Source organism: Oncorhynchus mykiss, chromosome 2 (genome assembly GCF_013265735.2).
Source record: "Oncorhynchus mykiss isolate Arlee chromosome 2, USDA_OmykA_1.1, whole genome shotgun sequence".
Taxonomy (NCBI): Eukaryota; Metazoa; Chordata; class Actinopteri; order Salmoniformes; family Salmonidae; genus Oncorhynchus; species Oncorhynchus mykiss.
In genome coordinates this window covers 18018381-18045249 of record NC_048566.1, presented here as the reverse complement: position 1 = coordinate 18045249, position 26869 = coordinate 18018381, and the positions used below count along the sequence as shown (strand labels likewise).

General features: G+C 45.4%; 1 protein-coding gene across 3 annotated transcripts in view; it reads right to left on the bottom strand.

Annotated features, from left to right (window-relative positions):
* LOC110536418 (carbonic anhydrase 14-like) overlaps window positions 1-26869 on the bottom strand; it is a 31121-nt gene that overhangs the window by 2666 nt on the left and 1586 nt on the right. For all 3 annotated transcript variants that reach the window (XM_036940059.1, XM_036940051.1, XM_036940041.1), the window contains 8 exons: window positions 16701-16880; window positions 6719-6864; window positions 5402-5497; window positions 5106-5172; window positions 4520-4677; window positions 4113-4236; window positions 1095-1118; window positions 902-986 (listed from right to left, as the gene is read on the bottom strand). In XM_036940059.1, coding sequence (XP_036795954.1) covers window positions 902-986; window positions 1095-1118; window positions 4113-4236; window positions 4520-4677; window positions 5106-5172; window positions 5402-5497; window positions 6719-6864; window positions 16701-16880 — 880 coding nt within the window. The remainder of the gene's footprint in view (window positions 1-901; window positions 987-1094; window positions 1119-4112; window positions 4237-4519; window positions 4678-5105; window positions 5173-5401; window positions 5498-6718; window positions 6865-16700; window positions 16881-26869) is intronic.

Here is a 26869-nt window from a genome sequence, read left to right as displayed (position 1 = left end):
TGGGTGAACCTTTGCCATATTCCTTACACCTAGCCAATCATCTCAGCTCTTTGGTCTCATTCCTAACCATGTGTCTTTAGCATTAAGCCTGGCAAGCGAGGCTGTTGGTTCTAAATCTAAAGTGCATAATGTAGGGACAAAGGGTCGATTACGAAGTGGGCAATTATCACACAGTCAGAGCAACAATCAGATGGTAGAGGATGATGTTGCCCCTGATCACTGATCTAAGGTCTGTTTTTTTATTTTAACCTCCTGATGGTTACGGTTAGGATTGGAGTAACAAACCGATCCTAGACCTGAGCAAATAGGCCAGGGAATCTACCAATCACTGGTGGTTAACATAGTAATGTTATTTTTGATCAGGGTTGGAATTACACATTGACTCTAGGAGGTACACTGATGGGGGTGCCCACGTTGATGTTTTTTTTACAATTCAAGGGGTGCCAAAACACTTTTGGGGGAGAAACTTTTAGTATAGGCGTGTCTAGCATCTCCAGACATCCCTGTAATTAGAACCCTGTCACAGAGAACACTGGCAGTAGTATTCATTTGGTTTATGAACATGTAGTATTGGACATGGATGCAGTAGGTATCAGGTATTATGGAGGATTCCACCTGTTTACCAAGACCCTTTCATTATGCAGGTGTTTGAAAAATCTGCCAAGAGATATGTGAAGATTGAGACACCAAGAACAAAAAGAAACCCCCGGACATTTTGGATCAGGGCATACCACAGTTTCATATGATAAACACAGGTAACCAGGTAACCAGCACAACAAAATCTGGTTGACGGTACTGTTTTCTACTTCAGATAACTCTGTAGTTGGTTTAATCAGAAACAGAATAGCCCTCAGGCAGACTAGTAAGCTAAGAAACCCCATTTAACAGCTCCGTGCCTTACCGTATAGTCTTCACTATGAAGCGAATGATGACAGCCACACCAACACAGCCACACAGAGCTCCTATTACTATCGCTGCGATCTCTCCTGAGACAGACAGAGAAATATTCCAACTAGTACATCAAACATGAAAAGATAGCCATTGACCAGAGGCCTACTCTAATAATGAATCAGCTATGAAGGTCCACATCTTACCGGCAGTGTACACCTTCACTGATTCTGCAAGTGAGAAAAGGAATATGTTATTTTGAGCATTGTCTTATTACCTGTACGTCTGTCAGAAGGCCTACATAATAACAGGCTTGACATGATCGTGATGTCATGACAGAGGGTTCATGTAAAAATACTGCTGTGCTACTTCGTTTATGCAGTCGATAATTCAGTTGGAATTCAGGGAAATGATCATACGTCTACAGTGTGTTCTGTAGTCTTTGGAATGAGTGTTGTCTACCAGTAGAACTACAGGGAAATGATCATACGTCTACAGTGTGTTCTGTAGTCTTTGGAATGAGTGTTGTCTACCAGTAGAACTACAGGGAAATGATCATACGTCTACAGTGTGTTCTGTAGTCTTTGGAATGAGTGTTGTCTACCAGTAGAACTACAGGGAAATGATCATACGTCTACAGTGTGTTCTGTAGTCTTTGGAATGAGTGTTGTCTACCAGTAGAACTACAGGGAAATGATCATACGTCTACAATGTGTTCTGTAGTCTTTGGAATGAGTGTTGTCTACCAGTAGAACTACAGGGAAATGATCATACGTCTACAGTGTGTTATGTAGTCTTTGGAATGAGTGTTGTCTACCAGTAGAACTACAGGGAAATGATCATATGTCTACAGTGTGTTCTGTAGTCTTTGGAATGAGTGTTGTCTACCAGTAGAACTACAGGTACATGATCATATGTCTACAGTGTGTTCTGTAGTCTTTGGAATGAGTGTTGTCTACCAGTAGAACTACAGGGAAATGATCATACGTCTACAGTGTGTTCTGTAGTCTTTGGAATGAGTGTTGTCTACCAGTAGAACTACAGGGAAATGATCATACGTCTACAGTGTGTTCTGTAGTCTTTGGAATGAGTGTTGTCTACCAGTAGAACTACAGGGAAATGATCATACGTCTACAGTGTGTTCTGTAGTCTTTGGAATGAGTGTTGTCTACCAGTAGAACTACAGGGAAATGATCATACGTCTACAGTGTGTTCTGTAGTCTTTGGAATGAGTGTTGTCTACCAGTAGAACTACAGGGAAATGATCATACGTCTACAGTGTGTTCTGTAGTCTTTGGAATGAGTGTTGTCTACCAGTAGAACTACAGGGAAATGATCATACGTCTACAGTGTGTTCTGTAGTCTTTGGAATGAGTGTTGTCTACCAGTAGAACTACAGGGAAATGATCATACGTCTACAGTGTGTTCTGTAGTCTTTGGAATGAGTGTTGTCTACCAGTAGAACTACAGGGAAATGATCATACGTCTACAATGTGTTCTGTAGTCTTTGGAATGAGTGTTGTCTACCAGTAGAACTACAGGGAAATGATCATACGTCTACAGTGTGTTCTGTAGTCTTTGGAATGAGTGTTGTCTACCAGTAGAACTACAGGGAAATGATCATACGTCTACAGTGTGTTCTGTAGTCTTTGGAATGAGTGTTGTCTACCAGTAGAACTACAGGGAAATGATCATACGTCTACAGTGTGTTCTGTAGTCTTTGGAATGAGTGTTGTCTACCAGTAGAACTACAGGTACATGATCATATGTCTACAGTGTGTTCTGTAGTCTTTGGAATGAGTGTTGTCTACCAGTAGAACTACAGGGAAATGATCATACGTCTACAGTGTGTTCTGTTGTCTTTGGAATGAGTGTTGTCTACCAGTAGAACTACAGGGAAATGATCATACGTCTACAGTGTGTTCTGTAGTCTTTGGAATGAGTGTTGTCCACGGGAGGCTGGTGGTACCTAAATTGGGGAGGATGGGCAGAATGGAATTATATCAAACACACGGTTTTCATGAGTTTGATACCATTCCATTCACACCACCACAGCCATTATTATGAGCCGTCCTCCTCTCACCAGCCTCCTATGGTGTTGTCATAGGCCACCCTATCAGTTTTTCACAAATTCTTTCTCCTTTGTGTTCCACTCTCTCTCTCTTGCTCTCCCTTTTGCCTTCTCTCGCTCTCCCTTTCTCTCTCTCGCTCTCTCTCCCTTTCTTTCTCTATCTCTCTTCCTCTCTCTCTCACCCCCGTCTCTCTCCATTTCTCCCTTTCGTTCTCTGTCTCTCTTCCTCTCTCTCTCTCACTCCCTCTCTCTCTCTTCCTCTCTTGTCATGTGACAACAACAGTGTCAGTGTTTAGAGACGAGATTTAGCAAAAACGAATCAGCCATCTCATAAACAGACCTCCCCCTCATTTACAGCTCCTCTTTCTCTTCCCCACTACCCCTCTCTCTCTATCTCTCTCTTTCTCTCTATCACTCCCTCAATCCCCCACTCTCTCTCTTTTCCTCTGTCCGGCCCCCTCTATCCCCCTCTCTATCTCTTTCACAGTCAGTAACCCTTGACATTCCCACAGTTCTCACCACATTCTTCTCTTTAGTGTTTAACGCTAGCCTTCCTCCACATGTCCACCCGAGAGCCCCTCACCGTGTCCACTAATACTGTTTGGTGAAATGTTATTAGTGGTCACGGTACGAGGCTAGGCCACCCCATGCCCTTCCTGCTGATGCTGCTGTTAGCTACGAGGCTTGCCCGCCCCATGCCCTTCCTGCTGATGCTGCTGTTAGCTACGAGGCTAGCCCGCCCCATGCCCTTCCTGCTGATGCTGCTGTTAGCTACGAGGCTAGCCCGCCCCATGCCCTTCCTGCTGATGCTGCTGTTAGGTACGAGGCTACCCCACCCCATGCCCTTCCTGCTGATGCTGCTGTTAGGTACGAGGCTACCCCGCCCCATGCCCTTCCTGCTGATGCTGCTGTTAGGTACGAGGCTACCCCGCCCCATGCCCTTCCTGCTGATGCTGCTGTTAGGTACGAGGCTAGCTCGCCCCATGCCCTTCCTGCTGATGCTGCTGTTAGCTACGAGGCTAGCCCGCCCCATTCCCTTTCTGCTGGTGCTGCTGTTAGCTACGAGGCTGTTGGTTGAGTTAGAGAACAACCCCCCCCCCCCCCCCCCCCCCCCCCCCCCCCCCCCCCCCCCCCCCCCCCCCCCCCCCCCGACCTAATGGGAAGGATGAGAGGATGGTCCGGTCGTTAAGTGGTTGGGGTGTACGGTAGTTGTCCTGCATGACGACGCGGTCAGCGTCCTCCTTACTGGCATACAGCACTGTCTCCAGCTTCATCAGCTGAGGAAGAAGGGAGGACAGAGAGGAAGAGAAGAGGAAAGAGACAAGTAAAGAGGGGAGGAAGAGAGGAAAGATGGTGAAGAGGAGGAAGACAAGAGGGAAGACGGGGAGAAAAGAAGAGGAGGACATAGTGATGCTTTGAATTCAAGCATAAGTATATCACCATCACACACACAAACACACACACACACACACACACACACACACACACACACACACACACACACACATACACACACACACACACATACACACACATACACACACACACACCTTCCCTCACCTGTGTGTGTGAGATTTTGACGGTCTCTGTGAAGAGGGTCCAGAGGACACTCTGGAAGCAGGGAGGAGTGGTGAGAGAGCCATTGTATCGGTAGTACCGCCCCAGGTCAGAGGGCAGGAGGGACTGGACATCAAAGGCTGGGATGGACACACTCTGACCTGACCACGGAGGGAGGAATGGAGGGGTGGATGGACAGATGAAAGTTAAAGGAGATGTACAGGGTTTGACTCCTGGGGGCAAGTAGTGGTGCTGTTTGGCACTTGCATAAGAAATCAGAGAATGCCCATAAACTACTGTAGTCGTGGTAACATTGCTAGAAGGTAGCTGTAGTAATAATGCTGATTGGTTAAGGTGTACTTTGATTAAGCTACCTGGGGCAGCAGGTAGCCTAGTGGTTAGAGTGTTGGACTAGTAACCAAACGGTTGCAAGATCCAATCCCCGAGCTGACAAGGTAAATATCTGTCATTCTGCCTCTGAACAAGGCAGTTAACCCACTGTTCCTAGGCCGTCATTGAAAATAAGAATTTGTTCTCAACTGACTTGCCTAGTTAAATAAAGGTAAATAATAATTAACAGCTGTCTCACCTGCATGTCTGATGCGACCCAGGTAGTTGAGAATGTTCCAAAAGGCCTGGTTAGCCTCCTCACCTGTCTGACAGATCACACATCTTTCCTTTAGGTCAAGTGTGCAGTCTTTACTATACAATCACAAAGCCTTTCTTACTAATCTGGTGATGGGTAGATTTTACAACTGAAGAAATAAAACATAAATAAAGGGAATTTGTAACCTATTGTAAAAATACAAATACAACTCTTTTGAAGTATGTAATGTCTCCAGTGGTTGATGTGATTGTCAGTTAGTTATGATGTAACAGTCCTACCTCTATGAGGACTCCCAGGACTGCCAGTCCATCCTGCTGGGTCATAGCCACTGACATGTTAGGGTACAGCTCTGAGTTGTAGTGCACCACATGCAGCTACACAAAGAGGGAACATGGTTAGCGTGTGTGTGTGTGTGTGTGTGTGTGTGTGTGTGTGTGTGTGTGTGCGTGGCAGTGTCTAATTTTCAGAAAATCCCTCTTGAGTTTGAATGAAAAGTGCTGCTATATTCGTTTACATAAGGGTCAGATGGGAGAAAGAGAGTGAGGGAGAGGGAATGAGAGAGTGATAGAGAGAGGGAGGGGGGATATGCTGGCTCATTGAAACTCTTTGAGAGGGAGTAGGGGAGGGTGGAGAGATAAAGACTAATTGTTTGTCTTTATGTAATAGTGTGTAACCAGAACACAGAGCCTCTCCTTCATGTTTTCAAACTCTCACTCTCACAAACTCTCACTTTCTCTCTCTCTCAATGTCCCTCCCTCTCTCTTTCCTCTCTCTCTCACTGTCCCTCCCTCTCTCTTTCTTTCTCTCTCTCTCTCTCTCTCTCTCTCTCTCTGTGTCCCACCCTTTCGTTCTCTCTCTGTTGGCATACCTGTGCAGTAGCAGATGGACAGGATCTGACTTATTAGTCCAAACTCTCTCTCTCTCTGTCTCTCTCTCTCACCATCCCTCACTCCATTACCTCTCCACCCATTTTTTGCAGATCCACTGCATGTTCTACATTCCCTTCCCACAAAGAATTGGACAGTGTTTCAAATTCCAAAAGTGTGTGTGTGTGTGTGTGTGTGTGTGTGTGTGTGTGTGTGTGTGTGTGTGTGTGTGTGTGTGTGTGTGTGTGTGTGTGTGTGTGTGTGTGTGTGTGTGTGTGTGTGTGTGTGTGTGTTTGGGGTACAGTAAATACACTGCCAACCTGAGAAAGTTGGTTCCCCTTCCTATGTATACTGTAGGTGTTTGAGAGGCTTTTATTTGGCATGCTTTCTAATCCTGAAGTCTTTACAACAATTTCAATCAGATTTAATTCCACTCCCCAATTAATTAACATCATTCAAACACTTGTTCTCCAATAACCTTTCTTTCCAAGTTTGTTTTCTCCTACTATGACTAGTGTTAACCATAAGAGCTGAGTCCAGATTGCTGTTTAGTGTTTCTGTATAATATTTAATGGGATTCTAGTATGGTTTCTCAACTGAAGTGCTTAATACTGCAATCTACCTGGATATACAGCATGGCACATACGCATGTCCTTACACATGCAGGCTTCCAAACTCTCCCCCACCAACACACCCCACTCCCCTGCAAACACACACACAGTCCCTCACTTCTGCAGCGGAGCTCTGACCGTTGATGGTGTGTTCGCTGCCCCCTGCCTCCGGGGCTCCATTGCCCCAGTGTAGGTGCATCTGGACGGCCGTGAACTGCCAGGGCAGCCCCCCTAAACCCATCCAGCCTGGGAGAGGAACCACCACTGTGATGGAGAGAAAGCATGGTTGCTGTAGTTACCTGTATGTATGTTGTTAGTGATGGAGTCAGCATGGTTGCTGTAGTTACCTGTATGGCTGTTGTTAGTGATGGAGTCAGCATGGTTGCTGTAGTTACCTGTATGTATGTTGTTAGTGATGGAGTCAGCATGGTTGCTGTAATTACCTGTATGTTGTTAGTGATGGAGTCAACATGGTTGCTGTAGTTACCTGTATGTTAGTTGTTAGTGATGGAGTCATCATGGTTGCTGTAGTTACCTGTATGGCTGTTGTTAGTGATGGTGTCAGAATGGTTGCTGTAGTTACCTGTATGTATGTTGTTAGTGATGGAGTCAGCATGGTTGCTGTAGTTACCTGTATGTTGTTAGTGATGGAGTCAGCATGGTTGCTGTAGTTACCTGTATGTATGTTGTTAGTGATGGAGTCAGCATGGTTGCTGTAGTTACCTGTATGTATGTTGTTAGTGATGGAGTCAGCATGGTTGCTGTAATTACCTGTATGTATGTTGTTAGTGATGGAGTCAGAATGGTTGCTGTAGTTACCTGTATGTATGTTGTTAGTGATGGAGTCAGCATGGTTGCTGTAGTTACCTGTATGTTGTTAGTGATGGAGTCAGCATGGTTGCTGTAGTTACCTGTATGTTGTTAGTGATGGAGTCAGCATGGTTGCTGTAGTTACCTATATGTATGTTGTTAGTGATGGAGTCAGCATGGTTGCTGTAGTTACCTGTATGGCTGTTGTTAGTGATGGAGTCAGCATGGTTGCTGTAGTTACCTGCATGTATGTTGTTAGTGATGGAGTCAGCATGGTTGCTGTAGTTACCTGTATGTTGTTAGTGATGGAGTCAGCATGGTTGCTGTAGTTACCTGTATGTATGTTGTTAGTGATGGAGTCAGAATGGTTGCTGTAGTTACCTGTATGTATGTTGTTAGTGATGGAGTCAGCATGGTTGCTGTAGTTACCTGTATGTATGTTGTTAGTGATGGAGTCAGCATGGTTGCTGTAGTTACATGCATGTATGTTGTTAGTGATGGAGTCAGCATGGTTGCTGTAGTTACCTGTATGTTGTTAGTGATGGAGTCAGCATGGTTGCTGTAGTTACCTGTATGTATGTTGTTAGTGATGGAGTCAGCATGGTTGCTGTAGTTACCTGTATGTATGTTGTTAGTGATGGAGTCAGCATGGTTGCTGTAGTTACCTGTATGTTGTTAGTGATGGAGTCAGCATGGTTGCTGTAGTTACCTGGATGTCGTTAGTGATGGAGTCAGCATGGTTGCTGTAGTTACCTGTATGTATGTTGTTAGTGATGGAGTCAGCATGGTTGCTGTAGTTACCTGTAAGTATGTTGTTAGTGATGGAGTCAGCATGGTTGCTGTAGTTACCTGTATGTATGTTGTTAGTGATGGAGTCAGCATGGTTGCTGTAGTTACCTGTATGTTGTTAGTGATAGAGTCAGCATGGTTGCTGTAGTTACCTGTATGTATGTTGTTAGTGATGGTGTCAGAATGGTTGCTGTAGTTACCTGTATGTATGTTGTTAGTGATGGAGTCAGCATGGTTGCTGTAGTTACCTGTATGTTGTTAGTGATGGAGTCAGCATGGTTGCTGTAGTTACCTGTATGTATGTTGTTAGTGATGGAGTCAGCATGGTTGCTGTAGTTACCTGTATGTTGTTAGTGATAGAGTCAGCATGGTTGCTGTAGTTACCTGTATGTATGTTGTTAGTGATGGTGTCAGAATGGTTGCTGTAGTTACCTGTATGTTGTTAGTGATGGAGTCAGAATGGTTGCTGTAGTTACCTGTATGTATGTTCTTAGTGATGGAGTCAGCATGGTTGCTGTAGTTACCTGTATGTTGTTAGTGATGGAGTCAGCATGGTTGCTGTAGTTACCTGTATGTTGTTAGTGATGGAGTCAGCATGGTTGCTGTAGTTACCTGTATGTATGTGCTTAGTGATGGAGTCAGCATGGTTGCTGTAGTTACCTGTATGTATGTTGTTAGTGATGGAGTCAGCATGGTTGCTGTAGTTACCTGTATGTATGTTGTTAGTGATGGAGTCAGTATGGTTGCTGTAGTTACCTGTATGTATGTTCTTAGTGATGGAGTCAGTATGGTTGCGGTAGTTACCTGTATGTTGTTAGTGATGGAGTCAGCATGGTTGCTGTAGTTACCTGTATGTTGTTAGTGATGGAGTCAGAATGGTTGCTGTAGTTACCTGTATGTATGTTGTTAGTGATGGAGTCAGCATGGTTGCTGTAGTTACCTGTATGTATGTTGTTAGTGATGGAGTCAGCATGGTTGCTGTAGTTACCTGTATGTATGTTGTTAGTGATGGTGTCAGAATGGTTGCTGTAGTTACCTGTATGTATGTTGTTAGTGATGGAGTAAGCATGGTTGCTGTAGTTACCTGTATGTTGTTAGTGATGGTGTCAGCATGGTTGCTGTAGTTACCTGTATGGATGTTGTTAGTGATGGAGTCAGCATGGTTGCTGTAGTTACCTGTATGTTGTTAGTGATGGAGTCAGCATGGTTGCTGTAGTTACCTGTATGTATGTTGTTAGTGATGGAGTCAGCATGGTTGCTGTAGTTACCAGTATGTATGTTGTTAGTGATGGAGTCAACATGGTTGCTGTAGTTACCTGTATGTTGTTAGTGATGGAGTCAGCATGGTTGCTGTAGTTACCTGTATGTTGTTAGTGATGGAGTCAGCATGGTTGCTGTAGTTACCAGTATGTATGTTGTTAGTGATGGAGTCAGCATGGTTGCTGTAGTTACCTGTATGTATGTTGTTAGTGATGGAGTCAGCATGGTTGCTGTAGTTACCTGTGTGTATGTTGTTAGTGATGGAGTCAGCATGGTTGCTGTAGTTACCTGTATGTATGTTGTTAGTGATGGAGTCAGCATGGTTGCTGTAGTTACCTGTATGTATGTTGTTAGTGATGGAGTCATTATGGTTGCTGTAGTTACCTGTATGTTGTTAGTGATGGAGTCAGCATGGTTGCTGTAGTTACCTGTATGTATGTTGTTAGTGATGGAGTCAGTGTGGTTGCTGTAGTTACCTGTATGTTGTTAGTGATGGAGTCAGCATGGTTGCTGTAGTTACCTGTATGTATGTTGTTAGTGATGGAGTCAGCATGGTTGCTGTAGTTACCTGTATGTTGTTAGTGATAGAGTCAGCATGGTTGCTGTAGTTACCAGTATGTATGTTGTTAGTGATGGAGTCAGCATGGTTGCTGTAGTTACCTGTATGTATGTTGTTAGTGATGGAGTCAGCATGGTTGCTGTAGTTACCTGTGTGTATGTTGTTAGTGATGGAGTCAGCATGGTTGCTGTAGTTACCTGTATGTATGTTGTTAGTGATGGAGTCAGCATGGTTGCTGTAGTTACCTGTATGTATGTTGTTAGTGATGGAGTCAGTATGGTTGCTGTAGTTACCTGTATGTATGTTCTTAGTGATGGAGTCAGTATGGTTGCGGAAGTTACCTGTATGTTGTTAGTGATGGAGTCAGCATGGTTGCTGTAGTTACCTGTATGTTGTTAGTGATGGAGTCAGAATGGTTGCTGTAGTTACCTGTATGTATGTTGTTAGTGATGGAGTCAGCATGGTTGCTGTAGTTACCTGTATGTATGTTGTTAGTGATGGTGTCAGAATGGTTGCTGTAGTTACCTGTATGTATGTTGTTAGTGATGGAGTAAGCATGGTTGCTGTAGTTACCTGTATGTTGTTAGTGATGGTGTCAGCATGGTTGCTGTAGTTACCTGTATGGATGTTGTTAGTGATGGAGTCAGCATGGTTGCTGTAGTTACCTGTATGTTGTTAGTGATGGAGTCAGCATGGTTGCTGTAGTTACCTGTATGTTGTTAGTGATGGAGTCAGCATGGTTGCTGTAGTTACCAGTATGTATGTTGTTAGTGATGGAGTCAGCATGGTTGCTGTAGTTACCTGTATGTATGTTGTTAGTGATGGAGTCAGCATGGTTGCTGTAGTTACCTGTGTGTATGTTGTTAGTGATGGAGTCAGCATGGTTGCTGTAGTTACCTGTATGTATGTTGTTAGTGATGGAGTCAGCATGGTTGCTGTAGTTACCTGTATGTATGTTGTTAGTGATGGAGTCATTATGGTTGCTGTAGTTACCTGTATGTTGTTAGTGATGGAGTCAGCATGGTTGCTGTAGTTACCTGTATGTATGTTGTTAGTGATGGAGTCAGTATGGTTGCTGTAATTACCTGTATGTATGTTGTTAGTGATGGAGTCAGAATGGTTGCTGTAGTTACCTGTATGTATGTTGTTAGTGATGGAGTCAGCATGGTTGCTGTAGTTACCTGTATGTTGTTAGTGATGGAGTCAGCATGGTTGCTGTAGTTACCTGTATGTTGTTAGTGATGGAGTCAGCATGGTTGCTGTAGTTACCTATATGTATGTTGTTAGTGATGGAGTCAGCATGGTTGCTGTAGTTACCTGTATGGCTGTTGTTAGTGATGGAGTCAGCATGGTTGCTGTAGTTACCTGCATGTATGTTGTTAGTGATGGAGTCAGCATGGTTGCTGTAGTTACCTGTATGTTGTTAGTGATGGAGTCAGCATGGTTGCTGTAGTTACCTGTATGTATGTTGTTAGTGATGGAGTCAGAATGGTTGCTGTAGTTACCTGTATGTATGTTGTTAGTGATGGAGTCAGCATGGTTGCTGTAGTTACCTGTATGTATGTTGTTAGTGATGGAGTCAGCATGGTTGCTGTAGTTACATGCATGTATGTTGTTAGTGATGGAGTCAGCATGGTTGCTGTAGTTACCTGTATGTTGTTAGTGATGGAGTCAGCATGGTTGCTGTAGTTACCTGTATGTATGTTGTTAGTGATGGAGTCAGCATGGTTGCTGTAGTTACCTGTATGTATGTTGTTAGTGATGGAGTCAGCATGGTTGCTGTAGTTACCTGTATGTTGTTAGTGATGGAGTCAGCATGGTTGCTGTAGTTACCTATATGTATGTTGTTAGTGATGGAGTCAGCATGGTTGCTGTAGTTACCTGTATGGCTGTTGTTAGTGATGGAGTCAGCATGGTTGCTGTAGTTACCTGCATGTATGTTGTTAGTGATGGAGTCAGCATGGTTGCTGTAGTTACCTGTATGTTGTTAGTGATGGAGTCAGCATGGTTGCTGTAGTTACCTGTATGTATGTTGTTAGTGATGGAGTCAGAATGGTTGCTGTAGTTACCTGTATGTATGTTGTTAGTGATGGAGTCAGCATGGTTGCTGTAGTTACCTGTATGTATGTTGTTAGTGATGGAGTCAGCATGGTTGCTGTAGTTACATGCATGTATGTTGTTAGTGATGGAGTCAGCATGGTTGCTGTAGTTACCTGTATGTTGTTAGTGATGGAGTCAGCATGGTTGCTGTAGTTACCTGTATGTATGTTGTTAGTGATGGAGTCAGCATGGTTGCTGTAGTTACCTGTATGTATGTTGTTAGTGATGGAGTCAGCATGGTTGCTGTAGTTACCTGTATGTTGTTAGTGATGGAGTCAGCATGGTTGCTGTAGTTACCTGGATGTCGTTAGTGATGGAGTCAGCATGGTTGCTGTAGTTACCTGTATGTATGTTGTTAGTGATGGAGTCAGCATGGTTGCTGTAGTTACCTGTAAGTATGTTGTTAGTGATGGAGTCAGCATGGTTGCTGTAGTTACCTGTATGTATGTTGTTAGTGATGGAGTCAGCATGGTTGCTGTAGTTACCTGTATGTTGTTAGTGATAGAGTCAGCATGGTTGCTGTAGTTACCTGTATGTATGTTGTTAGTGATGGTGTCAGAATGGTTGCTGTAGTTACCTGTATGTATGTTGTTAGTGATGGAGTCAGCATGGTTGCTGTAGTTACCTGTATGTTGTTAGTGATGGAGTCAGCATGGTTGCTGTAGTTACCTGTATGTATGTTGTTAGTGATGGAGTCAGCATGGTTGCTGTAGTTACCTGTATGTTGTTAGTGATAGAGTCAGCATGGTTGCTGTAGTTACCTGTATGTATGTTGTTAGTGATGGTGTCAGAATGGTTGCTGTAGTTACCTGTATGTTGTTAGTGATGGAGTCAGAATGGTTGCTGTAGTTACCTGTATGTATGTTCTTAGTGATGGAGTCAGCATGGTTGCTGTAGTTACCTGTATGTTGTTAGTGATGGAGTCAGCATGGTTGCTGTAGTTACCTGTATGTTGTTAGTGATGGAGTCAGCATGGTTGCTGTAGTTACCTGTATGTATGTGCTTAGTGATGGAGTCAGCATGGTTGCTGTAGTTACCTGTATGTATGTTGTTAGTGATGGAGTCAGCATGGTTGCTGTAGTTACCTGTATGTATGTTGTTAGTGATGGAGTCAGTATGGTTGCTGTAGTTACCTGTATGTATGTTCTTAGTGATGGAGTCAGTATGGTTGCGGTAGTTACCTGTATGTTGTTAGTGATGGAGTCAGCATGGTTGCTGTAGTTACCTGTATGTTGTTAGTGATGGAGTCAGAATGGTTGCTGTAGTTACCTGTATGTATGTTGTTAGTGATGGAGTCAGCATGGTTGCTGTAGTTACCTGTATGTATGTTGTTAGTGATGGAGTCAGCATGGTTGCTGTAGTTACCTGTATGTATGTTGTTAGTGATGGTGTCAGAATGGTTGCTGTAGTTACCTGTATGTATGTTGTTAGTGATGGAGTAAGCATGGTTGCTGTAGTTACCTGTATGTTGTTAGTGATGGTGTCAGCATGGTTGCTGTAGTTACCTGTATGGATGTTGTTAGTGATGGAGTCAGCATGGTTGCTGTAGTTACCTGTATGTTGTTAGTGATGGAGTCAGCATGGTTGCTGTAGTTACCTGTATGTATGTTGTTAGTGATGGAGTCAGCATGGTTGCTGTAGTTACCAGTATGTATGTTGTTAGTGATGGAGTCAACATGGTTGCTGTAGTTACCTGTATGTTGTTAGTGATGGAGTCAGCATGGTTGCTGTAGTTACCTGTATGTTGTTAGTGATGGAGTCAGCATGGTTGCTGTAGTTACCAGTATGTATGTTGTTAGTGATGGAGTCAGCATGGTTGCTGTAGTTACCTGTATGTATGTTGTTAGTGATGGAGTCAGCATGGTTGCTGTAGTTACCTGTGTGTATGTTGTTAGTGATGGAGTCAGCATGGTTGCTGTAGTTACCTGTATGTATGTTGTTAGTGATGGAGTCAGCATGGTTGCTGTAGTTACCTGTATGTATGTTGTTAGTGATGGAGTCATTATGGTTGCTGTAGTTACCTGTATGTTGTTAGTGATGGAGTCAGCATGGTTGCTGTAGTTACCTGTATGTATGTTGTTAGTGATGGAGTCAGTGTGGTTGCTGTAGTTACCTGTATGTTGTTAGTGATGGAGTCAGCATGGTTGCTGTAGTTACCTGTATGTATGTTGTTAGTGATGGAGTCAGCATGGTTGCTGTAGTTACCTGTATGTTGTTAGTGATAGAGTCAGCATGGTTGCTGTAGTTACCAGTATGTATGTTGTTAGTGATGGAGTCAGCATGGTTGCTGTAGTTACCTGTATGTATGTTGTTAGTGATGGAGTCAGCATGGTTGCTGTAGTTACCTGTGTGTATGTTGTTAGTGATGGAGTCAGCATGGTTGCTGTAGTTACCTGTATGTATGTTGTTAGTGATGGAGTCAGCATGGTTGCTGTAGTTACCTGTATGTATGTTGTTAGTGATGGAGTCAGTATGGTTGCTGTAGTTACCTGTATGTATGTTCTTAGTGATGGAGTCAGTATGGTTGCGGAAGTTACCTGTATGTTGTTAGTGATGGAGTCAGCATGGTTGCTGTAGTTACCTGTATGTTGTTAGTGATGGAGTCAGAATGGTTGCTGTAGTTACCTGTATGTATGTTGTTAGTGATGGAGTCAGCATGGTTGCTGTAGTTACCTGTATGTATGTTGTTAGTGATGGTGTCAGAATGGTTGCTGTAGTTACCTGTATGTATGTTGTTAGTGATGGAGTAAGCATGGTTGCTGTAGTTACCTGTATGTTGTTAGTGATGGTGTCAGCATGGTTGCTGTAGTTACCTGTATGGATGTTGTTAGTGATGGAGTCAGCATGGTTGCTGTAGTTACCTGTATGTTGTTAGTGATGGAGTCAGCATGGTTGCTGTAGTTACCTGTATGTTGTTAGTGATGGAGTCAGCATGGTTGCTGTAGTTACCAGTATGTATGTTGTTAGTGATGGAGTCAGCATGGTTGCTGTAGTTACCTGTATGTATGTTGTTAGTGATGGAGTCAGCATGGTTGCTGTAGTTACCTGTGTGTATGTTGTTAGTGATGGAGTCAGCATGGTTGCTGTAGTTACCTGTATGTATGTTGTTAGTGATGGAGTCAGCATGGTTGCTGTAGTTACCTGTATGTATGTTGTTAGTGATGGAGTCATTATGGTTGCTGTAGTTACCTGTATGTTGTTAGTGATGGAGTCAGCATGGTTGCTGTAGTTACCTGTATGTATGTTGTTAGTGATGGAGTCAGTGTGGTTGCTGTAGTTACCTGTATGTTGTTAGTGATGGAGTCAGCATGGTTGCTGTAGTTACCTGTATGTATGTTGTTAGTGATGTAGTCAGCATGGTTGCTGTAGTTACCTGTATGTTGTTAGTGATAGAGTCAGCATGGTTGCTGTAGTTACCAGTATGTATGTTGTTAGTGATGGAGTCAGCATGGTTGCTGTAGTTACCTGTGTGTATGTTGTTAGTGATGGAGTCAGCATGGTTGCTGTAGTTACCTGTATGTATGTTGTTAGTGATGGAGTCAGCATGGTTGCTGTAGTTACCTGTATGTATGTTGTTAGTGATGGAGTCAGCATGGTTGCTGTAGTTACATGCATGTATGTTGTTAGTGATGGAGTCAGCATGGTTGCTGTAGTTACCTGTATGTTGTTAGTGATGGAGTCAGCATGGTTGCTGTAGTTACCTGTATGTATGTTGTTAGTGATGGAGTCAGCATGGTTGCTGTAGTTACCTGTATGTATGTTGTTAGTGATGGAGTCAGCATGGTTGCTGTAGTTACATGCATGTATGTTGTTAGTGATGGAGTCAGCATGGTTGCTGTAGTTACCTGTATGTTGTTAGTGATGGAGTCAGCATGGTTGCTGTAGTTACCGGTATGTATGTTGTTAGAGATGAAGTCATCATGGTTGCTGTAGTTACCTGTATGTATGTTGTTAGTGATGGAGTAAGCATGGTTGCTGTAGTTACCTGTATGTTGTTAGTGATGGTGTCAGCATGGTTGCTGTAGTTACCTGTATGGATGTTGTTAGTGATGGAGTCAGCATGGTTGCTGTAGTTACCTGTATGTTGTTAGTGATGGAGTCAGCATGGTTGCTGTAGTTACCTGTATGTATGTTGTTAGTGATGGAGTCAGCATGGTTGCTGTAGTTACCAGCATGTATGTTGTTAGTGATGGAGTCAGTATGGTTGCTGGAGTTACCTGTATGTATGTTGTTAGTGATGGAGTCAGCATGGTTGCTGTAGTTACCTGTATGTTGTTAGGGATGGAGTCAGCATGGTTGCTGTAGTTACCTGTATGTATGTTGTTAGTGATGGAGTCAGCATGGTTGCTGTAGTTACCTGTGTGTATGTTGTTAGTGATGGAGTCAGCGTTGTTATTGTAGTTATCTGTATGTTGTTAGTGATAGAGTCAGCATGGTTGCTGTAGTTACCTGTATGTATGTTGTTAGTGATGGAGTCAGCATGGTTGCTGTAGTTACCTGTGTGTATGTTGTTAGTGATGGAGTCAGCGTGGTTATTGTAGTTATCTGTATGTTGATGGAGTCAGCATGGTGCTGTAGTTACCTGTATGTCCGTTGTTGTAGAGGCTGAAGGGTTTGTTGCCGTGCTGGCTATAACCGAGGGGGGTAAGAGGGCCCAGGCTGGGGTCATACTGGGTCTGGACCGTTGCCACGTCAACCGGAGACTGGGCCTTACCACCACAGTCTGGGAAGTAATCCGCCCACTTGGACTGGCCTACTGAACCTGAGGGGGAGGAGGAGGGAAGAGAGTTACCAAAACATGACACATCTTGTGACACTCGTACGACACACATTAAGCATGGCCAGTCAGTCCGCAGGCCTTTTCTTTTGGAACATTTCATATTGACCTCTTGATTTATTACATGACGATTTTCTGTGGAAAACAGAAGAGAAGTTGGGGGTCCATCCTGCTCATCCTCTCTTTCACACTCCCCCTCTATACTTGACCTGCTCTAACTAATGACTAATGAGCATCATCACCCTGACGAACACACACCCAGACCCACAACACACACACACATATACGGTACACACACAAACACACTTACACACACGCACAGACTCACATCATTATCCCAGAAACCCTAGACCCACTCCAATTTGCATACCAACAGATCCACAGATGATGCTATCTCTATTGCACTCCACACTGCCCTTTCCCACCTGGACAAAAGGAACACCTATGTGAGAATGCTGTTCAACACCATAGTGCCCTCAAAGCTTATCACTAAGCTAAGGACCCTGGGACTAGACACCTCCCTCTGTAACTGTATCCTAGACTTACTGACTGGCCGCCCCCAGGTGGTAAGGGTAAGTAACAACACATCCGCCACGCTGATACTCAACACTGGGGCCCCTCAGGGTTGCGTGCTCAGTCCCCTCCTGTATTCCCTGTTCACTCATGACTGCACGGCCAGGCACAACTCCAACACCATCATTCAGTTTGCTGATTACACAACAGTGGTAGGCCTGATCACCGACAACGATGAGACAGCCTATCGGGAGGAGGTCACAGATCTGGCATTGTGGTGCCAGGACAACAACCTCTCCTTCAACGTGATCAAGACAAAGGAGATGATTGTGGACTACAGGAAAAAGAGGACCGAACACGCCCCCATTCTCATCGATGGGGCTGTAGTGGAGCAGGTTGAGAGCTTCAAGTTCCTTGGCGTCCACATCACCAACAAACTAACATGGTCCAAGCACATCAAGACAGTCGTGAAGAGGGCACAACAAAACCTATTACCCCTCAGGAGACTTAAAAGATTTGCATGGGTCCTCAGATCCTCAAAAGGTTTTACAGCTGCGCCATCGAGAGCATCCTGATGGGTTGCATCACTGCCTGTTATGGCAACTGCTCGGCCTCCAACCAAGGCACTGTAGAGGGTAGTGAGTACGGCCCAGTACATCACAAGGGGCCAAGCTTCCAGCCATCCAGGACCTCTATACCAGGCGGTGTCAGAGGAAGACCCTAGAAATTATCAAAGACTCCAGCCACCCTAGTCATAGACTGTTCTCTCTGCTTCCGCATGGCAGGTGGTACCGGAGTGCCAAGTCTAGGCCCAAGAGGCTTCTAAACAGCTTTTACCCTCAAGCCATAAGACTCCTGAACAGCAAATCAAATGGCTACCCAGACTATTTGCACACAACCCCCCACGCTGCTGCTACTATGTTATTATCTATGCATTTTTCAGGATAAAAAATCTACAGAATGGAGCACAGGCAAAATTCTAGAGGAAAATGTATTTTAGTCTGCTTTCCAACAGACAGTGAGAGATAATAACCTAAATAACCTAAAACACAAGGTCAAATCTACAGAATCTTAGAGTTGCTTACCAAGAAGACAGTAAATGTTCCTGAGTGGCCTAGATACCATTTTGACTTAAATCTACTTGAAAATCTATGGCAAGACCTGAGAATGGTTGTCAAGCAATGATCAACAAACAATTTGACAGAGCTTTAAGAATTTGAAAAGAATAATGGGCAAATGTTGTACAATCCAGGTGTGCAAAGCTCTTAGAGACTTACCCAGAAACACTCACAGCTGTAATCGCTGCCAAAGGTGCTCCTACAAAGTGTTGCCTCAATAATTATATAAATGAGATATTTCTGTATTTCGTTTTCAATAAATGTTCAACGATTTCTTAAAACATGTTTTCACTTTGTCGTTATGCGTTATGGGGTAATATAATGTGTAGATGGGTGAGATTTTTTTTTATTTAATCCATTTTGAATTCAGGCTGTAACACAACAAAATGTGAAATATTTCAAGAGGTATGAATACTTTCTGAAGGCAGCATTGCACTTTTATGTACTGTAACATACTTTTGTCCAGCTAATAGCCTAACCACCGGGCAAGCAATATTATGGACTAAAAGTTCAAATCTTGTTGCTGCAGGATTACTTTGCTACAACAATACTGGTCAAATTAGGATCCTACATCTGTATGGAGTATCAGAATGTTAGAATACTGGCTGGTGTGTGTGTGTGTGTGTGTGTGTGTGTGTGTGTGTGTGTGTGTGTGTGTGTGTGTGTGTGTGTGTGAGAGAGAGAGAGAGAGAGAGAGAGAGAGAGAGAGAGAGAGAGAGAGAGAGAGAGAGAGAGAGAGAGAGAGAGAGAGAGAGAGAGAGTGTGTGTGTGTGTACAGGAGTCTAAAGTCAGTGGTCAGTCATGCGTGCATGATGAGGTGGTGTATTATATTCACAGTGGTGAGCGCGCGCACACACACACACACACACACACACACACACACACACACACACACACATCCTTTCTCATTACTGATTGGAGGGGAGAGAGAAAGTGGAGCAGAGAGAGGGAGACTGATGGGTGCACAGAGAGACATTCTTGGAACAGAGAGAAAGAGAGAGACAGGGGTAGAGGGGATTCAGACTAGAGAGACTGAGGGAAAACAGGAGAATGGGTCAGAGAGAAAGAGAGAGACAGGGGTAGAGGGGATTCAGACTAGAGAGACTGAGGGAAAACAGGAGAATGGGTCAGAGAGAAAGAGAGAGACAGGGGTAGAGGGGATTCAGACTAGAGAGACTGAGGGAAAACAGGAGAATGGGTCAGAGAGAAAGAGAGAGACAGGGGTAGAGGGGATTCAGACTAGAGAGACTGAGGGAAAACAGGAGAATGGGTCAGAGAGAAAGAGAGAGACAGGGGTAGAGGGGATTCAGACTAGAGAGACTGAGGGAAAACAGGAGAATGGGTCAGAGAGAAAGAGAGAGACAAGGGTAGAGGGGATTCAGACTAGAGAGACTGAGGGAAAACAGGAGAATGGGTCAGAGAGAAAGAGAGAGACAGGGGTAGAGGGGATTCAGACTAGAGAGACTGAGGGAAAACAGGAGAATGGGTCAGAGAGAAAGAGAGAGACAGGGGTAGAGGGGATTCAGACTAGAGAGACTGAGGGAAAACAGGAGAATGGGTCAGAGAGAAAGAGAGAGACAGGGGTAGAGGGGATTCAGACTAGAGAGACTGAGGGAAAACAGGAGAATGGGTCAGAGAGAAAGAGAGAGACAAGGGTAGAGGGGATTCAGACTAGAGAGACTGAGGGAAAACAGGAGAATGGGTCAGAGAGAAAGAGAGAGACAGGGGTAGAGGGGATTCAGACTAGAGAGACTGAGGGAAAACAGGAGAATGGGTCAGAGAGAAAGAGAGAGACAGGGGTAGAGGGGATTCAGACTAGAGAGACTGAGGGAAAACAGGAGAATGGGTCAGAGAGAAAGAGAGAGACAGGGGTAGAGGGGATTCAGACTAGAGAGACTGAGGGGAAACAGGAGAATGGGTCAGAGAGAAAGAGAGAGACAGGGGTAGAGGGGATTCAGACTAGAGAGACTGAGGGAAAACAGGAGAATGGGTCAGAGAGAAAGAGAGAGACAGGGGTAGAGGGGATTCAGACTAGAGAGACTGAGGGAAAACAGGAGAATGGGTCAGAGAGAAAGAGAGAGACAGGGGTAGAGGGGATTCAGACTAGAGAGACTGAGGGAAAACAGGAGAATGGGTCAGAGAGAAAGAGAGAGACAGGGGTAGAGGGGATTCAGACTAGAGAGACTGAGGGAAAACAGGAGAATGGGTCAGAGAGAAAGAGAGAGACAGGGGTAGAGGGGATTCAGACTAGAGAGACTGAGGGAAAACAGGAGAATGGGTCAGAGAGAAAGAGAGAGACAGGGGTAGAGGGGATTCAGACTAGAGAGACTGAGGGAAAACAGGAGAATGGGTCAGAGAGAAAGAGAGAGACAGGGGTAGAGGGGATTCAGACTAGAGAGACTGAGGGAAAACAGGAGAATGGGTCAGAGAGAAAGAGAGAGACAGGGGTAGAGGGGATTCAGACTAGAGAGACTGAGGGAAAACAGGAGAATGGGTCAGAGAGAAAGTGAGAGACAGGGGTAGAGGGGATTCAGACTAGAGAGACTGAGGGAAAACAGGAGAATGGGTCAGAGAGAAAGAGAGAGACAGGGGTAGAGGGGATTCAGACTAGAGAGACTGAGGGAAAACAGGAGAATGGGTCAGAGAGGTGGATTAATAAAAGGACATGTAGAGAATGGAACATCTGAAAAAGAGAGTGACAAGCAAGAGGAAGATTTTGAATTTGAGAGTAGGCAGAACAGAGGAGAGGGGTGATGGTAGTAAAGGACAGGAGCATGAGCACAACTTAGACTCAAACCAGCACAATTACAAGCCTTTCAAGACAATCAAAAACAAGTATTCAACAATGCCATGGTATAATTAAGCAATAAGGCCCGAGGGGGCGTGGTATATGGCCAATATACCACGGCTAAGGGCTGTTCTTAGGCACGGCGCAACTATACCACAAAATCCCGAGGTGCCTTATTGCTATTATAAACTGATTACAAACATAATTAGAACAGTAAAAAAAAAATATCATACCCATGGTATACGGTCTCATATACCACAGATTTACACCAATCAGCATTCTGAGCACGAACCACCCAATTTATAACAGTTAATAATACCGAATACACAGAGGATTCATTCAGATCTCAATGTGAGGTCTCCTCCCCAACCCTCAGGGTGCTCTAGCCTGCTACGGAGGTCAGTGCTCTACTCTCCATGCTACTGTTAATCAATGTGAGGTCTCCTCTCCAACCCTCAGGGGGCTCTAGCCTGCTACGGAGGTCAGTGCTCTACTCTCCATGCTACTGTTAATCAATGTGAGGTCTCCTCTCCAACCCTCAGGGTGCTCTAGCCTGCTACGGAGGTCAGTGCTCTACTCTCCATGCTACTGTTAATCAATGTGGTCTCCTCCCCAACCCTCAGGGTGCTCTAGCCTGCTACGGAGGTCAGTGCTCTACTCTCCATGCTACTGTTAATCAATGTGAGGTCTCCTCTCCAACCCTCAGGGTGCTCTAGCCTGCTACGGAGGTCAGTGCTCTACTCTCCATGCTACTGTTAATCAATGTGAGGTTTCCTCTCCAACCCTCAGGGTGCTCTAGCCTGCTACGGAGGTCAGTGCTCTACTCTCCATGCTACTGTTAATCAATGTGAGGTCTCCTCTCCAACCCTCAGGGTGCTCTAGCCTGCTACGGAGGTCAGTGCTCTACTCTCCATGCTACTGTTAATCAATGTGAGGTCTCCTCCCCAACCCTCAGGGTGCTCTAGCCTGCTACGGAGGTCAGTGCTCTACTCTCCATGCTACTGTTAATCAATGTGAGGTCTCCTCTCCAACCCTCAGGGTGCTCTAGCCTGCTACGGAGGTCAGTGCTCTACTCTCCATGCTACTGTTAATCAATGTGAGGTCTCCTCTCCAACCCTCAGGGTGCTCTAGCCTGCTACGGAGGTCAGTGCTCTACTCTCCATGCTACTGTTAATCAATGTGAGGTCTCCTCCCCAACCCTCAGGGTGCTTTAGCCTGCTACGGAGGTCAGTGCTCTACTCTCCATGCTACTGTTAATCAATGTGAGGTCTCCTCCCCAACCCTCAGGGTGCTCTAGCCTGCTACGGAGGTCAGTGCTCTATTCTCCATGCTACTGTTAATCAATGTGAGGTCTCCTCCCCAACCCTCAGGGTGCTCTAGCCTGCTACGGAGGTCAGTGCTCTACTCTCCATGCTACTGTTAATCAATGTGAGGTTTCCTCTCCAACCCTCAGGGTGCTCTAGCCTGCTACGGAGGTCAGTGCTCTACTCTCCATGCTACTGTTAATCAATGTGAGGTTTCCTCTCCAACCCTCAGGGTGCTCTAGCCTGCTACGGAGGTCAGTGCTCTTCTCTCCATGCTACTGTTAATCCACGTGAGGTCTCCTCTCCAACCCTCAGGGTGCTCTAGCCTGCTACGGAGGTCAGTGCTCTACTCTCCATGCTACTGTTAATCAATGTGAGGTCTCCTCCCCAACCCTCAGGGTGCTCTAGCCTGCTACGGAGGTCAGTGCTCTACTCTCCATGCTACTGTTAATCAATGTGAGGTCTCCTCTCCAACCCTCAGGGTGCTCTAGCCTGCTACGGAGGTCAGTGCTCTACTCTCCATGCTACTGTTAATCAATGTGAGGTCTCCTCTCCAACCCTCAGGGTGCTCTAGCCTGCTACGGAGGTCAGTGCTCTACTCTCCATGCTACTGTTAATCAATGTGAGGTCTCCTCCCCAACCCTCAGGGTGCTTTAGCCTGCTACGGAGGTCAGTGCTCTACTCTCCATGCTACTGTTAATCAATGTGAGGTCTCCTCCCCAACCCTCAGGGTGCTCTAGCCTGCTACGGAGGTCAGTGCTCTACTCTCCATGCTATTGTTAATCAATGTGAGGTCTCCTCCCCAACCCTCAGGGTGCTCTAGCCTGCTACGGAGGTCAGTGCTCTACTCTCCATGCTACTGTTAATCAATGTGAGGTCTCCTCCCCAACCCTCAGGGTGCTCTAGCCTGCTACGGAGGTCAGTGCTCTATTCTCCATGCTACTGTTAATCAATGTGAGGTCTCCTCCCCAACCCTCAGGGTGCTCTAGCCTGCTACGGAGGTCAGTGCTCTACTCTCCATGCTACTGTTAATCAATGTGAGGTCTCCTCCCCAACCCTCAGGGTGCTCTAGCCTGCTACGGAGGTCAGTGCTCTACTCTCCATGCTACTGTTAATCAATGTGAGGTCTCCTCCCCAACCCTCAGGGTGCTCTAGCCTGCTACGGAGGTCAGTGCTCTACTCTCCATGCTACTGTTAATCAATGTGAGGTCTCCTCCCCAACCCTCAGGGTGCTCTAGCCTGCTACGGAGGTCAGTGCTCTACTCTCCATGCTACTGTTAATCAATGTGAGGTCTCCTCCCCAACCCTCAGGGTGCTCTAGCCTGCTACGGAGGTCAGTGCTCTACTCTCCATGCTACTGTTAATCAATGTGAGGTCTCCTCCCCAACCCTCAGGGTGCTTTAGCCTGCTACGGAGGTCAGTGCTCTACTCTCCATGCTACTGTTAATCAATGTGAGGTCTCCTCCCCAACCCTCAGGGTGCTCTAGCCTGCTACGGAGGTCAGTGCTCTATTCTCCATGCTACTGTTAATCAATGTGAGGTCTCCTCCCCAACCCTCAGGGTGCTCTAGCCTGCTACGGAGGTCAGTGCTCTACTCTCCATGCTACTGTTAATCAATGTGAGGTCTCCTCCCCAACCCTCAGGGTGCTCTAGCCTGCTACGGAGGTCAGTGCTCTACTCTCCATGCTACTGTTAATCAATGTGAGGTCTCCTCCCCAACCCTCAGGGTGCTCTAGCCTGCTACGGAGGTCAGTGCTCTATTCTCCATGCTACTGTTAATCAATGTGAGGTCTCCTCCCCAACCCTCAGGGTGCTCTAGCCTGCTACGGAGGTCAGTGCTCTACTCTCCATGCTACTGTTAATCAATGTGAGGTCTCCTCCCCAACCCTCAGGGTGCTCTAGCCTGCTACGGAGGTCAGTGCTCTACTCTCCATGCTACTGTTAATCAATGTGAGGTCTCCTCCCCAACCCTCAGGGTGCTCTAGCCTGCTACGGAGGTCAGTGCTCTACTCTCCATGCTACTGTTAATCAATGTGAGGTCTCCTCCCCAACCCTCAGGGTGCTCTAGCCTGCTACGGAGGTCAGTGCTCTACTCTCCATGCTACTGTTAATCAATGTGAGGTCTCCTCCCCAACCCTCAGGGTGCTCTAGCCTGCTACGGAGGTCAGTGCTCTACTCTCCATGCTACTGTTAATCAATGTGAGGTCTCCTCCCCAACCCTCAGGGTGCTTTAGCCTGCTACGGAGGTCAGTGCTCTACTCTCCATGCTACTGTTAATCAATGTGAGGTCTCCTCCCCAACCCTCAGGGTGCTCTAGCCTGCTACGGAGGTCAGTGCTCTATTCTCCATGCTACTGTTAATCAATGTGAGGTCTCCTCCCCAACCCTCAGGGTGCTCTAGCCTGCTACGGAGGTCAGTGCTCTACTCTCCATGCTACTGTTAATCAATGTGAGGTCTCCTCCCCAACCCTCAGGGTGCTCTAGCCTGCTACGGAGGTCAGTGCTCTACTCTCCATGCTACTGTTAATCAATGTGAGGTCTCCTCCCCAACCCTCAGGGTGCTCTAGCCTGCTACGGAGGTCAGTGCTCTACTCTCCATGCTACTGTTAATCAATGTGCCTGCTACGGAGGTCAGTGCTCTACAGTGATTTTACTTTCCTAGGGGGATTAGAGAGAGACTTTTTTACACCATCACTATCTCCCCAGCTACCACAAAAAAAGTTCTGTGAACCATATTTTTGTTAGAGCTTGGTGAGAGCGTGGTTGTCTTATGGTTATTTTGCGTACAATCTACCCACAACTTTCTGGGAATGGTGCAGGATAGTTGCTTAGCTTTGGATCGTTCTCAGCGTATTTAAGGAACTTCACAAAAAACATTATTTTCTTGGTATTTCATTACTTTAAAGTCACAATCAGCAGTTGCAACATCCCTTTTTGGATGTCTAGTTTTGATTTACATTTGGTTGAGTTGCCAACTAATGTGAATTAAACATGAAATCAACAAAACATTTTCATTGGATTTAGGTTAAAAGTTGGGTAAAAAAAATACGAAATGGCCTTATGTTGATGACTCAACCAGTTTTTGCCCAGTGGGAAGGAACCAGAGTAAAACTTTATCAGAACCTCCCTGCAACATAAAATAAACTTTCCCAGAACAGGCAATTTTTTTACTTACGTTTAAAAAACGTCAATTTTTCTTGTCAGAAAACATATGGCATCGTTCCCATAACCAATGTCAAACCAAAAACATACGTTCCCACAACTTCCAAGGAACCAAATGTGCTAGCTGGGTCTACACACACACACACACACACACACACACACACACACACACACACACACACACACACACACACACACACACACACACACACACATACACATACACACACTCTCCCCTCCCCCGGCCTGTACCTCTAAGCCGTCCTCTATCCCCCTCCTTGCCCACCGCCCCCAAAAAAGGAGAAAAACTTGTCCTGCAGCTCCACAGTTGGTTGTCATGGAAGTACCCATGGTTACAACGGAGAGAATATTCCGTCATTCTGACCTGCTCTACCTCTCATAGCGCTGCCACTGTCCCCAATGTGGATGGGAACAATGTCACACACACACACAGACACACAAAATGCCATACAAAGAGCCGCAGTGCCTGTGAGCGAGCCAGCCACAGAATGCTACAGATCCCCTCACACACACCAACACAACACAACTCCCACATCACCATTTACTTTAACAGTATATCGCGTCCTATAGAACACAGAGAAAAACATCACCATGTGGTGATGCCATCTAGCCCTGGACACAGGCTCTGGTTAGAGGACATACTGTACACTTCTGTACTTAATGTGAATGGAAAAGCTCTGTGTGAATTTAGTGTACACATTACCACTCTATATGCATTCACTAAGGGCCATTCAGGTCTACAGTGTCATTGTCCACATGATAGGCAGGCAGTGTGCCTCAGCCTGGACAGTACAATTAACACACAGGGTTATTGTGTGGCGTAACAATGCTGCTGAAACACGTCTTTCAAACTCTTCATCCTCCTCGTGCACCTGCCACTTCTCTCGTTTTCCTCCCCCTTTCTAGCTCTCTTTCCCTCTTCTGCACCCGTACAGTAGGTGAGCTGATGTATAAATGACAGACAGACAGAGAGTGTACTGTGGTATTTGTGTAGTGTTTAGTGGCAGGGATAATATTCCTAATGTGATCTACACCTACTTTATGAGTTATAATATCATAGTTAGAAAAC